At 37.9% G+C, this 15,829-nt stretch overlaps 2 protein-coding genes across 2 annotated transcripts; one reads left to right on the top strand and one right to left on the bottom strand.

Annotated features, from left to right (window-relative positions):
* Positions 1–263: 263 nt before the first annotated feature.
* On the bottom strand, positions 264–10,901 carry LRRC72 (leucine rich repeat containing 72). Its single transcript, XM_053467422.1, has 9 exons — positions 10,856–10,901; positions 10,037–10,110; positions 9,460–9,529; positions 8,948–9,029; positions 7,409–7,522; positions 6,262–6,351; positions 2,647–2,808; positions 1,614–1,644; positions 264–472 (listed from the first exon to the last, which is right to left on the bottom strand). Exons 1-9 carry the CDS (start codon positions 10,865–10,867, stop codon positions 307–309), a joined length of 801 nt encoding a protein of 266 aa, XP_053323397.1. The 5' UTR covers positions 10,868–10,901; the 3' UTR covers positions 264–306.
* Positions 10,902–10,976: 75 nt separating this feature from the next.
* SYF2 (SYF2 pre-mRNA splicing factor) lies at positions 10,977–15,023 on the top strand. The gene is made up of 7 exons (XM_053465989.1): positions 10,977–11,069; positions 11,744–11,845; positions 12,028–12,153; positions 12,392–12,509; positions 13,101–13,191; positions 14,150–14,248; positions 14,483–15,023. Exons 1-7 carry the CDS (start codon positions 11,031–11,033, stop codon positions 14,646–14,648), a joined length of 741 nt encoding a protein of 246 aa, XP_053321964.1. The 5' UTR covers positions 10,977–11,030; the 3' UTR covers positions 14,649–15,023.
* Positions 15,024–15,829: the final 806 nt, after the last annotated feature.

Here is a 15,829-nt window from a genome sequence, read left to right as displayed (position 1 = left end):
AGGGCAGTATTTACACAGAGATATTCTATTCTTCTGTCACGATCAGCTGGAAGGCTACAGTCTGTCCTAAAAGACATATCTAATATTAACGTGGCTAAACCAAGCGCTGGTTACACTTGATGGTTTCCCCTGAGGTTAATTCTCATCAGGCTCATATTAGGTGTCCATGTTCCTGCAGTCCCATACAACCTTTCTGTTCCCATCAAAAACAAACGAAAAAGAAACTAAGGCAAAGCAAACTAAAAAGAAACATCCACAACAGCTTTCTGACTTTATTACATTTATTGCTTAATTAAGACCTTGGCATTATCGTAACTCTACAAGGATTGTCTCATGTGGTTGAACTGGATGGTCTTCAAAGAGCTTCTGCCTTGAAGGTGGAACCTTATTCCAATCCAGGTATGAAAACTGCATAACGGATCTCTGGTTTGCTCTTGATATAATGACCTTTTCCGGAACTCCCATGTTTTTCCTAAAAATGAAAACCAAGGAAGCTGTGTTCATGTCCATACATGAAAAGCCATGCAACCCAACAATTTATTTCATAGAGACCATATGAACACATGGAACTATATTTATTGACTTTACTTCTACTGAACAGGTATTTCTAAACCTATTTCATTCCAACATTTTATGAAATTTAACAGGAAATAGTAATAAGGGGTTACTTACAAGTTACAAAGCAAATGTATGTTGGGAGTATTTGACTGAATTAATTAGATATTAAAGGCTGGAAAGAAGTTGAGAGGCAAAGTATTTTTGGTGGATCTCTAGGTATATATTTTGGGATAAACATGGGGCAGCAAAGTCCAGGGGAGGGAGCACCTATACTTTATATTTATTTGAGACGCCCACTACTTGTTTTCATCACGTGCTGTAGGTGTTTTTGAGGTCCATTCACAAGATAATTACATACATGCCATGATATTTCTTACTTGTTGGCTCAAAAAATGTTGTTTTGGATATTCATGAGGATAATCTAAGAGCTTAACATATTTTTATAGGTTGAACGATTAGGGTTAGTTTATTGTAGAGGTGAATGAGCAGGCAGGTGGTCCTGCACAAGCTGAGACAAACCTACGAGTTCCAAGGAACCGAGAGAAGGCTGGAGAAGGAGTCAGATCCAACTTCCACTCACCCACTCTTGGTACTCTTCACCAAGCAAAGCCTTTGTGAATGCCAATTCACCCAGTTAGTCTACTCAAAAGTAGAAATCTGATTACTTTATATTATTGTGTCTTATAATAATGCTTTCAGTGTTTTTTGAGTCTCAGTTGGCAGGCTAGAATTTCTACCTGGCTTGTGAGTCTAACCTGGTTCTGACAGACATTTCCATCTCTGACTGTGATTCACAGTAACAAATACAATGTAAATAATATAATGTAAGTAGGAATTTCCTATTTAAATATTGCAAATAATTGTATCCATCCCTTTTTAATAGGATATCCAGCACTTGTCAACATTTCCATGGACATATTAAACAATATTATTAAGAATGCCTATTGAAATACATTTTATAAATCTAAACTAATAGTTAAATCATATTTAGTTTTATAAAAGGTGAGGGTTTGTAATATAATGGCAAAATAAATAAGATTACAAATGTTACTTACCTATGATGCTCATTCCCAACATTGTGATATCCTGCAGTATAACAGAAAACAATCAGTATTTTTTTCACACTGACTATGGCTTTTAATGGTATAAATATCAGGGAATAAGTTGTACTGTAAATAGCATTAAAGCCCATTTTCATTGTGAGATCTGAGCAGACACATCATATTGTTTTTTAGGAATCAGCCAAGCATGCCATGTTAGCGTGACTGATGCCATATTGGCGAACCAAGTAGCCTTTAGCTTAGTAATGCAGCTCCTTTAGTCTATGGTTGGCTGCCTCCTGACTTCAATCAAACCGCTCGGCACTTACCCTAGGCCATGGCCTAAATTGTCTTATATTATAAGGTTTGTCTTGCATGTTTGCAGTGCTCTAAATAGTTGGGATTGAACCCAAATACAACTCATCGGTGCCCATCACAAGTTACTCTACTAGACAGAAAGGATCAGGCAGCTCTATCAAGTGTCTCATATTCTATATTGCACAAGGAGGCCAGGGGAGCTTTGTTTATTTATCATTAAGAAATGATAATACCGCTCCTTTAAATTTATTTTAGAGTCATTTAGTGCACATTTTAGTGCTCGGTTTGTTTCCGTTTAGAATGTATGTTATTATTTTCTTAATAATTTCCGTAGTAGACATTCTCTTGCATTTCTCTTCTGAACCATGCAAAGTAACGTTGAATGAGTGAAACGTCACTCTGGGTAAGCATGTGACAATTTGTATATTTCTAATTTAAAATACCTTCTTTTGCTTACCGTGGGCACTCAGATAAATCATCTCCTATTTTCCATTATTAAACATGTTGCAGAGATTTAAAAAAGCAGTGGCAGCCAATAAGGAAGGGGACGGCCATATCATCCGCTTTATATTATCAGAAGTAACAGCGGACATATATATGCAAATCCTCTATTTCAATAAGTTTGAAACTGCTGTACGGAATGCTATAAATATTACTTTGACATAAAAGTAGGCTTGACACCATTTTACTTATTTTTAAAACAGTTAATTTTTTAACGAGGTAAACGTACCTGAGGTCAGTGTTGCGCTGCTTTCTATGGAGTTTGCTACAAGCGGTCTTTTAGGTGTAAGCACTAAGTCCGCTCTTCTTCCAAAACCTAACGACTGGATCACAGCTGTCCTCTCAGGGTTATAAACTTTAAAAGCAGCTTCGCCTTCCTTGTAAGTCACCTCTACGTAAAATAAAAAGAATTCATAAATAAAAAGAAAGCGTTAGGAAAATGTACATTTAAAGTATCTCCTTTATTTGAAAGTCGGTAACGAAGCAATATAAAATAGTTCCCCTCCTTCAGGGCTGGTCTATGGAGACTGTGGTCACACAGGTTGCCCTGAGGAGTAAAACTGCGTGTCTATATATTATGTGATGGTTAGTGTGTGTTTGTGTGTGCGTATGGAGGTGTGTTAGGGATTACCTCTGCCGGTGTGGTGGGTTTTAGGTCAGGTTAAATGGATGCAAGGCCTGTATTACAGGGTATGTCAGGCCGTTCCTTAGTCAGGAAGGGGCTAAGTCAGGGGCGTCCAACCTGCGGCCATCCAGCTGCTGCAGGACTACATCTCCCATAATGCTAAGGAGCTGGCTGAGGAGGGTGGGAGCTGTAGTCCTGCAGCAGCTGGAGGGCCGCAGGTTGGACACCCCTGGGCTAAGACCTGGACTTTGGTGGGGAGAACCCTGGTGGGAACAGCAGCAGGTGAAATAGAGATAATTATGCTTTATAAACAGCTTTTTTTGCAGCATTGTCTTTATTCCTCAAGTTTATTTCTAGTTCTGTACCTACGCGTGATTCATTTCTTTTAGCGATGGATTTAATCTGCATCTGCTTAAGGTTGCCATTCTGCCGTTAACAACAAAAAGAACTTCTAAGTGACCACAATGCCTTAGAGAAAGTGCCAAGTTTCCGCAAATTATACTATTCGTAGATTGAATTTCCTTTTTCTTTTGGTTTTCATCGTGGTTGAGTCATCCCGTAGTTTGTGTTATTACTTTTTGCGATGCATTTCATTCAAATGTTGCACTTCATTCTTACTGTAGGAAGATGTCATTGAGATCTTAGAATTTGATAGATCACACATTGAGAATAGAGGACAAGAGAGATCCCTTGGGTCTACAAAGACAATGCGAATCACTAGTCATGTTTCCCTGTACGCTGATGAGGGCAAAGCAAAAAAGAACAGTCAAAAAAAGTATAATAATAAGGTCTTAGATTCAGGATAGCTTTATGCTTATCCCATGCTTCAATTCCCTTACTGTTTTAGCTGCTACCAGCTCTGATGGGAGGCTGTTCCATTTACCTACTACCACAGGTAAAATAAGCAACTAAAAGATGTGTCATGAAACAATTTGGTCCATTAAAACATAAACAACCCTGTGCAATAACATAACCTGGGTATCTGTTAAGCACTGACACCTACCCTATCCTTATACTTCCAAGAAGTGGAAACTTCGGGTTGGTGACCTCAAGCTCACATCCCATGAAACACAATATACATACGGATAGTTCCTGAACACCACACTGCTTTGTATCACAACATAATACCACAACCGGTTTCTTCCTCTGAGACTTTCCTTCTAACAGTAAAAATGTCTCTTTCCACTCTCCCCACACAATTTGTATAACCGATTAGTGGCTCGTGTCCCAGTGGCAAACTACACGGACCTCCGTACATTTAAAGGACAAACTGTTTTAACGAGAGTCTAACGTTTCCAAAGTACAGTACAGTTTGCCTTTAAGGAAAGCGTTGGCTAGCGTCGTTTATTTTTGTGGGTTTTCTGATGTTTCCAGCTTTCATAAAAGTCTGTTTTGACAATTACATTTTTGGAGGGAATCCGTCTGCACTGTGGAGCTTTCAAACCTCTTCCTAAATAATGTCCTAAATTGAAAGTTTATGGAGATGGTCACAAAGTGATTTGATGTCTGAAACGTCATTTTAAACGGTGTTTTATAACGACTTACATTGGAACAGTGTCAGAAAGATTTTTTTTTATAAAAAGTGGAGAAACGGTTTTCCGACAAAAAAAATCCTGGCAGTCACGCCGATATAAGATCTGTGAAAAGCGCACAATCATATCCTAAAAGGTGGTTTCGGTGGTAGATTTTTAAAGCTGACGGTTTCTGTTCCTTTATACGCCGGGGAGTTTACCTGTTTTTATCGGGTATTTTTTGCTTTTTACTAAAAATATTGAGACAGATAAAGACTGCTTAGTCAGCCATATCTAGAATAATCCATTTTGTATGTTACGTGTCATCACACGGCACAGCCGACAATGGCTTGGATCGGGCCTGGTTCTTTGTAACTAAAACACAGCTTAAACATGGCAGCTCCGGTAACCCGCAGATAGACAGACCTCTTTCCGGTATATGTTGGCTTAAAACACTCATGCAGAGTGATGTCAAACAGTTCTGGTTTCTTGTAATAACACAACATGTCCACGTAACATTCACAACTTTACCGAGGCTCATTCACAGGGCAAAATGGTCGACAAGCACAAGGCTGCTTTATGCCCTGTGGCACACAGCCCTGCGCGTTGAGAAAAAGGACCATAACTGGGGACTATCGGGGTTTGAACAGAGTCTCAGGGTCTTTGCCTCAATCTAAGGGTCTCAGGGTAAAAGGGCAGATTCTCAAGGTCACACAGTGTGACAGAACGGACTCTTCCCATTCTACACTGCTGTGAAAGTATATAACACTCCCATTTGGTGCTTTCGCTACCAATATGTCATAGTTGATATCCCTGCTTGAGTGCACGTGACAGCCGTATGCTTAATTTTAAGCTTGTATCGGTTTGTCTTAGTCTGTCAATTCTTGTCTTGTCATATCCCTTGAATTTATGTATTGTATTAAGAGCTGCGTAAACTGTTGGCGCTATATAAATAAAAGATAATAATAATAATAATAAATAATGACAAGTTAAAAGTTTCCATGAGGACCGGTATTGGAGCCATTTGGTTAACGCATTTTGCGACTCATTACATAGAATCTTCACAACGGGCTATTAAAGGGTTAACATTTCAAAAGCCTCAGGGTCAGCTCACTTAGAAAGTCCCCAGGTATGCTCATCACTGTATAACCGGGATGGGAAGCTCTGCACGCAGGTACACTTCTTCTAAAAAAACGAATGTATTCATTGGATTCCATAAAATCACTTAGAAACAGTGTCTTTCCACATAACTGCAGAGAGGAACATCCAACGCCTCTCGACAGCCCCTTTTAATCTTGCTGTAAAACCTTAAACCTTCTTTCGTCCTCGGCCTTGTCGTTTGTACAATCAAAAGGGATTATAACCCAAATTCAACACTTTCAACAGTAACCCCACATAGACCACAGTGACCGTCCCTCCATGACGTGGTTAAGGCCCCTTAACATTACCGAATCGGAGAGACAGATGTAAATGTCACGCCACAAAACTTTAAACAACACTAACCAGCATGCAGGAATTCCGATTTCCTAATTTTACAAATCCACCCTAATTTACAACTGGACTTTGTCACTTAATTGAGCAGGAAACCTGTTTTGGCTTAAAAAAAACATGTGTTTTCTTGTGCCGCAAACTAAATTCACCAAATATTTGAATTTATTTGTTTTTATGAGCTAAGTTAGTGTTGTCACAGATGTATTGAGTCACTTACTTTCACGATCAAGAAGTTGTACTGAAGGAAGATGATGTATGACATAAAGACGATAATCTGAAACTTGAGCCAAAGGGTTGTGGAATAAATCTACAAACAAAAAAAGCAGGTTTCCATAGAAGTGTATTTTCGTGATATAAATGTATAATTGTAGGGGCAGCTCTTACATCACTTACACATACATACACACACAGCCCCCCAACACCATACACATACATACACACACTCACTCTAACAGCATACACTTACAGGTACATACACACAGCCCCCCAACACCATACACTTACACATACTGTGTATATATATATATATATTTATATATACATACACACACATTCACTCTCTCTGAGAATCCATGCAGCTCACCCACGTCTCCGTCAGCCTCGGCCCTAACGTTTTTTGCTGCAAGTTTATTTGCACTGTTTATTACCTACTGTGAAAAAAATTTATCTGTTTTAAATAACTTTGTTTTCAGTAATTTTTGACAATACATTTGAAAATTGTTAATTTCATAATTAAAATATTTTTTTTCACATTATTCGAAACTACGCCAGCACTCTCTCAGTTGGTCGCAGCCCATTACATGATGTCATGGGCCACAGTGATATTATTTGATATGTATCTTATTTATGATTAATGTGTGTTTCAAATCTACTTTTAAAATGCATGGTTTGTCCCTATTCTGAACAAAAAATATTGGGACCAGAACCCACCATGTGCAGTGTGCTCAAAAATGGCTCAGTGAATTATGGGTCTGGTATTCAATTATTTCCACGGCTGGTTTTAATTCCCAGTTCAGCTCTGCCACCATCCCTGTGTTCCAGTTGCGTGTTGTTTTAGTAAATCCAAGCTTACGTTTAAAAGGCTAATTGGCTAATTAGAAAAACATTTTGGAATTACGTTACACAGCTAGAAAGTGACCCCAAGCGAATGAACGGTGCCGTAGGTTTACTAAGCGAATGAACGGTGCCGTAGGTTTACTAAGCGAATGACCGGTGTCGTAGGTTTACTAAGCGAATGAACGGTGTCGTAGGTTTACTAAGCGTACTGTTTGCCAGTTTCCCAGCATTCTTATCCGTGTTATTAAGCATGGAGCACTACAGTATTAGAAAGCCTAGATCTGGTTAATGTTGATCGCACGCCTTACTTAGGGTATGGAGACTAGTCATCCCCTTCAGTTCCATCACAGTTACTTGCAGCTTTGTAAGATAATTATCATTTAACAGCAGTATGCGTAATGAGGTTAAATGCTTCAAATAACCTGAAATTAAGTAAAACACGTTAGCGTAAGAAATCTAAATTACAGACTTCTACTGAAAAATTGCTCTACATTTAGAAAATACCCAATGAAACAGTTCCAGGTGGGCTTATCTTAAAGAAACCTGGATCTTTAAAACCTCGTCTGATAATCGAGCAAATATGATATTTAAAAGTTTTTAATTAGTTTTTTTTTTCCAGTTCAAATACAGTTTACAAATTTGTGAAATTAATATTCTTGGGGGGGTCCCACACTAGGAACGCCCCTGCCTTCACGTTCTTACAGATTGTAGCAATGCTGCTACATAATGTCCCCCTGCTCCTGCTAATCTCTTTCTTGATCACTTCTTGGCATGGATTCCCCATTTTCTTCAACCAAGGTATTAAGTGGAGTCTGTCCTGTGTCCTCTTCTTTTTAATGAGTTTATTAATGATCCGTGACTTTTAATTGAGAACCATGTCTCATTATTTTCATGACACTAAATTTGGTAGGGTGATATAGTATAACCTTGATGTTTCTTCTGTGTAGGATTTGGACAGAGTGGAGGAAGGGGCAGACTAGTCACAAATAATGTTCAATATAGACAAATGTAAAGTTATGCCTTATGGGGAAAAATGGTAACAATGCAACGTATACTTTAAATGGTATCTCCATTTTTTAGGACTAATTGTAGGCAACAGACTTAACAACGCCAGTGCACAATGCCAGTCAGCAGCTGCAAAGGCCAATATGATATTGGCATGTATAAAACAGGGCATTGCTTCACGGGATTAGGATATCATCATGTCTCTTTACAGGTCAATGGTAAAACCTCAATCTGAATATGTGGTGCAGTTCTGGGCACTAGCTATTAAAAGATTGGAGCATGTTACGAAGAGAGACTAAAGCAGTTGCACTTACATACGCTAGAAAAACGTCATCTTGGGGAGGGTATTATAACATTATATAAATATGTGTGGGGCCAATATAAATATTTCTCCAGTGACATGCTCTTTACCGAAATGTACATAGAACAAGAGGTCATCCTCTAACTTGAAGAGAGAACATTTCATACACAAATACAATGGATCCCTTCAAAAACAGCCAGCATATTTTTTTAGAAAACAAAAATGTACAGGGTGATAAATGATTAAATAAACAATATTTTAGAGCTTCTTGATCCAAGGAGAAATTGGATTGCCTTTTGGAGTCAATAAGGATTTTTTCCCCTAAGTGCCAAAATTTGAAAAATAACTTAATTTAGGGTTTTTTGCCTTCTTTTGGATCGAAAGAAGAAAGGATAGGTAGAAGGGATGGACTTAGGTCTTTTTTCAACCTGAATGACTATGTTATGTTACTAACTTCAAATTGTTATGTGATACATTTTAACTATCTACATTGCTGTGGAACATGATGATACTATGATATAAATCAATACATAAGCAGTACCTGTGATATCTCTGAGTTCATTGTTGTTGAGATACAACTCTGACAGCCTGTAGTTATTGGTTAGACAAGTTATTTTTTTAATCTAAAATGCAAAGAAATAATGGTAAGCCACTGAGATCTAAGTAACCATCACATTTAATATTAGAAACATTGAAACAGTAAGAGTAGTTTGGGCAGTACATTTATGTAACCAATTCAGTATATTATCTCATTTGTTGTTATGGCGCTTTTAAATTGTTGGGCCAGATCTACTCTTTATGAAGAGCCCATAATCTATTAATAAAGACTTGTATGCACTAATCATGATATGTACAAGAGATTTCACTTAACATTACCTGGTGGAAGAATTAAAAGAGACAGAAATGTCGATACGCATTTAACATGAAATAGGACCGGAGTGACCCCTTAATGTCAAACTCGGCCACCTAACGGACTCAAAACATGTAATACTCATTGCATTCACCTGCTAATGTCTTTTTTCCCAAATATTTTCCAGTCTGATGTTTTATTACCTTGTTGTGATTTAGCCACAAATACCTTAACATTCGAAATCGTGAAAGATCAGCAACTTCTTTGAGACCCCTATTTTGGGAAACAGACATTATAACTTATTAACTTAATGAACATCTGGTTTGGATTTTTCTTATTTTTTTACATAAAATTTGAAAACGATGTAACCTAAGATATAAAAATATGTAAAACAGAGTTTTTCTTTTTAATTATAATTTTTATTAACGACTCAATCATGTGTACAAAGCATCCATATATTTGTACAGCTACAAAACATATATATCCAACAATTAATACATAAAGAGAGAAGTCGTACATTTGAAAGTACAACATATATTTTTTAACATTAAAAATATATTCGTGGAACAGGGTATTTGGGGACAAAAATCACAAAATAATAATAAAAAATACTATTGGGTGGCAACACACTTCTGGTTAATGTGTTGAGGAGCTACCTGGTTAATCCTGCGGACACAGGAATGACGAAAGGTCAGCTCGTTGTGTGGATTCTACATGCTTCAGTGAAAACACAATATAACTTTTAAACTGCCCACGCTTTCTGAAAGAAGATATACTTACTTTCTACCAAGGTACAGCTCAGATACGTCAGAATCTCTCCTGTAGCCGCATTTCCGCAGTTGATCTTGGATGATCTAGGTCGGACGTTCACATAACCCAATCATTAATTCTTTAATACGCGTGTAAAAAGGTTTACCTTTTTTTAAAAAAAGACTTTTTATCCGTAATAGTGAATTACGATCAGTAACAGACTGGGTCAACTGAGGATGAATGATGCTTAGCAACTTCTGGACTCAAATTCCAAGGCAATCATCCTCTTCCAAGTGAACCAACCATCTCAGATGCAAGCACACCTCCCAAGTCTCCCTCTTTAAGCGGGCAGTCCCTTTTTTGGACCCTAATATTCTCCTTTGTTAGAAGCTCAGCATGTCTGGTAGACATAAGTAATGTTCTGCAGTCTTAAAACTGAGCTACTTTTTTATTCAAAGACAGGGCTGCAAGACTAGATCATCCCAGAATGGGCAACATATAGAAAGTTTCCTAATGGAAAGTGTCCCAAAGTTTTGCTGTAGAGCTCTATCAGCATATCTGGTTAACCCCCTTCGTAAAGACCACCAGTCCCTGCTGAAGGCAGTGAGCATTCTGTAAAGCAGTCTAAAAAGCTGTTAACATGTCAGAAAGCCACATTAAAACCTTTATAGTGTGTCCCCCCACCCCCAAGAGACAGCTTTTAGCACACCCCTACAACAAAAATATGGCAACTTGACACATTAAAGGATGACCTGACATGAAATTGAACATGTAAACTGTATGATCGCATGTTTTTTCAGCAGCTGCACAGCTGTCGAAATACACTTTGCAAGTATTTTGTTCACTCACCGCAGCAGACATCTTGGCGTCATGCGTTGCCAGGAAACCATCACGACACGCCCACAGCCTGGAAAAGAGTTTCCATGCGCGTTGTAGTCGGAGAGTGCGTACGTGTTACGTCAGACGCAGCGCAATCGCCGGATGTAGGTCTGGCGAAGGAAGACCGGAAGTTTAGTAGAGAAAGATGGCTGAGTTTAGAGACGCTGAAGAGAACGTCGACACGGTAATATACTCATATTGTAAAGTATACTGTCGCCATGAGGGTGGTGAGTGGCCCCACGGTTCGACAATATGCCCAATTTATCTTTACGCGCGTTTTGTCGAAGTATTGTTTTCACGAGAACAGCGTTAAAGTGCTTATTGAACACCTACTTCAGGGTGAATGTTTCCTCGGCAGGGCTCGGCTTAAAATGTCGGTGCTCGTGTGTTTTCTATTGAAATCACCCTATATGTACCTGTTTAGTGTGTTTGGCCCATGTACGCTCTATCATAGGGTGACATTTTGATGACTGACATCCTCAATTTCCCAACCTCTTCGTTTGGCAGTTCAGGCCTATTTATTTCGAAGTGGAAATGCATATCTAGAGACTTTTTATTATTATCATTGTATGTTGGTGTGATAGGCTTATGTGCTTTTAGATGCTGCCACTTAGATTTCCACACACATTGCCTCATTTTTATTTATCGTGGTGGTTGGGGACGCAATATAGTTGGACACCAACATGGTTCATTATAATACAAAAAGTTCCATGTTTGGTAACTGCCATTTCCATAAGTACACATTCCCTAACCATACAAGCCTATGTATTGTGAAATATTATGTTAAATCTTATGCAGAAAGTCTAAAACGTTTGTGTGAAATCCCTGCATCATGAAACTAATTATTTTTGCTTTTAGGTGTCCTTGGGGGAAGAATCATCTTCTACAGCTCAAGAGGATTTAAATGCTCTCAAAAGAGAGGAAAGATTAAGAAAGTTCAGGGAACTTCATTTAAAAAGGGTAAGAACTCGCAACCTGTAATTAAAAAGCACACGTGTTATTTGGTAACTAGCTTAATACATTTAGTTGGTTTTTAAGATGTGATCTTAAAAAGGTTTGCTTTTCTCACAGTGTCAACTGTCAACCCTATTTGTTTCCATTAATGCTTCCCTTTGGATTTTTCCTGGTGTTACATTTTACAGAAAGAAGCTAGGAAGTTGAATCATGAGGAGGTTGTGGAGGAAGATAAAAAACAGAAATTGCCAAGTAACTGGGAGGCACGAAAAGCTCGCTTAGAGTGGGAGCTAAAGGAGGAAGAAAGGAAACGGGTGAGAACATGCAGAATATTTAGTCTTAGATGGTGTATCATTTGTTATTTCTCCGCTTTGCAAAGTAAGCATGTACTGTGGACCATCCCTAGGAACAAGTCATCTTAAACCTGCAATAATGTATATCTATATCTTCATTGGCTTAAGCCCAGAAGATATACTGTAAATATATATGTAAATCCACATTCTGTTTTATATGAGTAAGGCTTCACTTATGTTGTGGTTATACTTTTTTCAGGAATGTGCAGAAAAAGGAATTGATTATAAACGAGCAAAGTTACTGGAAATCAGTGCTGATGATGCAGACAGATGGGAGAGGAAAAAGAAGAAGAAGAACCCTGATAATGGATTTTCAGGTAAGATTAGTTAGCTTTTCATAGAGGTGCTTATATGTTTTAGTTGATGACATGGTGAATATGCAAACCATAAGAGCCTTCTTGTTGTGGAAGACACATGTACATTATTTTATTGATTTGCTTACAATTTTACAGCACATGGAATCTTAGTTGATATATCGCCTTATTTAATTTGCTTTACAGAACACGTAATTACATCACTTAATGTGGTATCTTGTTCTCTCAGATAACTGAGAAACTGGTGCTGGTCCGTTTTTATGGAGCTTTTCAGTCAAACTGTGCAATAAATATTCACCTATAAATAAAACCCTTAAGAATAACATATGAGATGGGTTTTCTTAATATTTCCACCTTTTTCATATCATTTCGCCAATATTGTCTTTACCTTACACTTCTTATTACCGGAATTTGTGTTTAAAATTCCAATGATTACATATATTCACTTTATAGTTTAATACAGAGTTTCTGCCAGCACAACCGGGTTTGTCTTGGATGACATGAATGTTTATCAATTTTCACAAAATAGCTTATTCTCAGTGTTTGACACCTAATATTTTCTGTACCTAACCAGCCCTTGCTTTTGTGTCATAGACTTTGCAGCCGCTCAGCTGCGTCAATACCAGAGGTTAACCAAGCAAATAAAACCCGACTTAGAGGATTACGAGAAGGAGAGAGAAAAACAGTAAGTGGTTATCGGGTACCCTGTGTTCATGCAGTTAAACCGAAGGTCTGTACCTGGTTCTGTGCAGTGCGCTAAGAAAGATGCAAGTGCAGTCACAAGACAAGTGATTTAAGTTAAGACTTTGTTACAGAGCTCTATGTGGTACCAGACACAGACCTTATCCTAGTGGTCCTTAATCTGAAGAAATAAAAGCTCTTAGGTACAGTAAGCCAGACTTTGAGGGAAGAGCTGTGCTGGAGGTGACACAATGCCACACACACTAGAGCACACGAGATAAGGCCCAATCTTGTTCCTCAAGGATACACGCCTAAACAATTGTATTGGATAGTATCACATGTGAGTTGTCACTGGGTACATAGTGTTGGGTCATAGTGACGTGCGTTGTGACCGCTGGGTTAAAAAGGGATTTGTAATTAAGTGATTTTGATATTTCTTGCTTATGCAGATTTTTGATAACATTAATATTATATGTAGATACTTGCCCAGACTTGATCTAATTGTACATTGACTAAGTGGAACATCATATAGATTTATAACTCTATAAGTGCAATTGCACTATTAGAGCACCATCTACACAAATCCATTTCAACATACTTTCTCTGGATGGAATGCCAGTTCATGTATTTTTTTTTCTCATAATCATGGCACTGGTTTTAAAATAAATGGATTTCCCTAAGTACACAGGTATCGGGAAGGTAATGCTGGTTATTCTCCCCGAATTTGTTTAGTTATGCGTGGCAACCCTACATCAATGACAAAACCCGCAACTATGTGCTATATAAGAGGCAAAAAACCAAGGCTATAGTAGATCATTTCAATCTGCATGGCACTCTGCCCCATGATTCAATATTGAATATTTTGAAAGTTTAAATTCCCAAGTTATATTAAAAAAAAAACATTTTCTGTTTGTCTTTTGTGAAATCGACTTTTGGTCCTGATTGCATGTCATCTTATCTAGTGGTGAAGATTTTTACCCTACATCAAACAGCCTGTACCATGGAACTCATGTGCCCACACAGGATGGGATTGACAGAATGGTCTCAGATCTTGAAAAACAGTAAGTCTGAAGTTAAATTACTACATCTGCTTATTGTTCCTATTCATGTCTTGTAGTGGGAGGCATGGAGTCTGTTCTATGCAAAATGTATAACAGCAGCAGTAATAGAACTTAAATAATGGATCCGGTTCCCTATTGGATGCATGTATTTTTGCCTGATTGTGGGGCGGTGGCTGGGTAACTTTTTTTTTTTTTTTAAAGATTAGGCTTTATATACAATATTTCTTGTTACAGGATTGAAAAACGGGAAAAGTACAGTCGTCGGAGAGCCTACAATGACGATGCAGATGTTGATTATATTAATGAGAGGAACGCAAAGTTCAACAAGAAGGCAGAGCGGTTTTATGGCAAATACACAGCCGAGATCAAGCAGAATTTGGAGAGGGGCACTGCTGTGTAAATAACCTTTTATTATACTCGCCTGCTGAAACAATGACCATACTTACTGGAAATAATGTGTTATGTTTGGAGCGTTCTAGGGTGAGTGTTATTATTGTACATATATGTATATCCCAAGAACTGTCCCGTATGGGTTGCTGTTGGATATGTTTTTCTTTTGCGCAGCATTGTAAATAAAACAGAATAAACACAACCCTTAAACTCTTATCCACTTTTTGCTACGCAGCCATTACATGACTTTAGATACAGCAGTATAAGCGAATATATTGGATGTATGTTTCAAATGTAACTTTTTTTTTTATGCCATGAAAATTATTTAGCAATATCTGTCACTGTTTTATTGACTTTGTCCAATAAAGTTCCTAAGTATAATTTATTTTATGGTTTTGTTTTTTTTTTTTTTTTGTTTTTTTTTTGAACACACTAACTTTACAATAGTCAGTCATTAGCACTCACTCAAAAAGATCAACAACTTATAAGGTTACATATCCATTGTAAATCTAAATAACATTTAAAGTAATTATACTCTGTATAATACAACTTATTCAATAGTGAGTCTTGTTACACTAGCTGAACTATGGAACACACTGTTAGGGTTAATTGCATTATATTTGTTGGCAGCAAATGAGTGATGGATTGCATAAAATAACTGTCCTTTTTCCTAAATCCCGCATTACATAGTTTTATACACTAAAGCGACTTGTATGTATTCTATGCGTACGTGACCTGGGTTTGGCTGCATTTGATCTCCGGCAGGGAGGGGTAAGTCACCACTGGGGCCAGCCCTGGAAAGTTCCCACTTATGCTTATTTGTATAACACTGGTGCAGTTATCTTAACTTCTGGTTGGGATCTGCATCACTCTCCCCCTCACTGATATACGTTTATTTGTGAGGGAGGGGAGAGAACTTCGGCACCTGAGGTTAAGGTACTTGTTATATATAATATTATTACTATGCTACGCTCAAGGCTGTAGTATAATGTCCCGGGGAGTCGTATTACCGCCTGGAAGGAGGTCGGGCTGTTGATTGTGAGTCTGAGGTTGCTGTTTCAGCTGTAGACAGCTTTGTTTTTAAGTTATTAGCAGCATCTATCCTGTGGAAGAAATCTCAAGCAAAACTACAAATGGAGGGGAGACATGCAGTTATTTTTTTGCCACATACTTTAGAAGAGGTTGTAGGAA

Source organism: Spea bombifrons, chromosome 5 (genome assembly GCF_027358695.1).
Source record: "Spea bombifrons isolate aSpeBom1 chromosome 5, aSpeBom1.2.pri, whole genome shotgun sequence".
Classification (NCBI taxonomy): domain Eukaryota; kingdom Metazoa; phylum Chordata; class Amphibia; order Anura; family Pelobatidae; genus Spea; species Spea bombifrons.
This window is presented reverse-complemented; position numbering and strand designations above follow the sequence as displayed.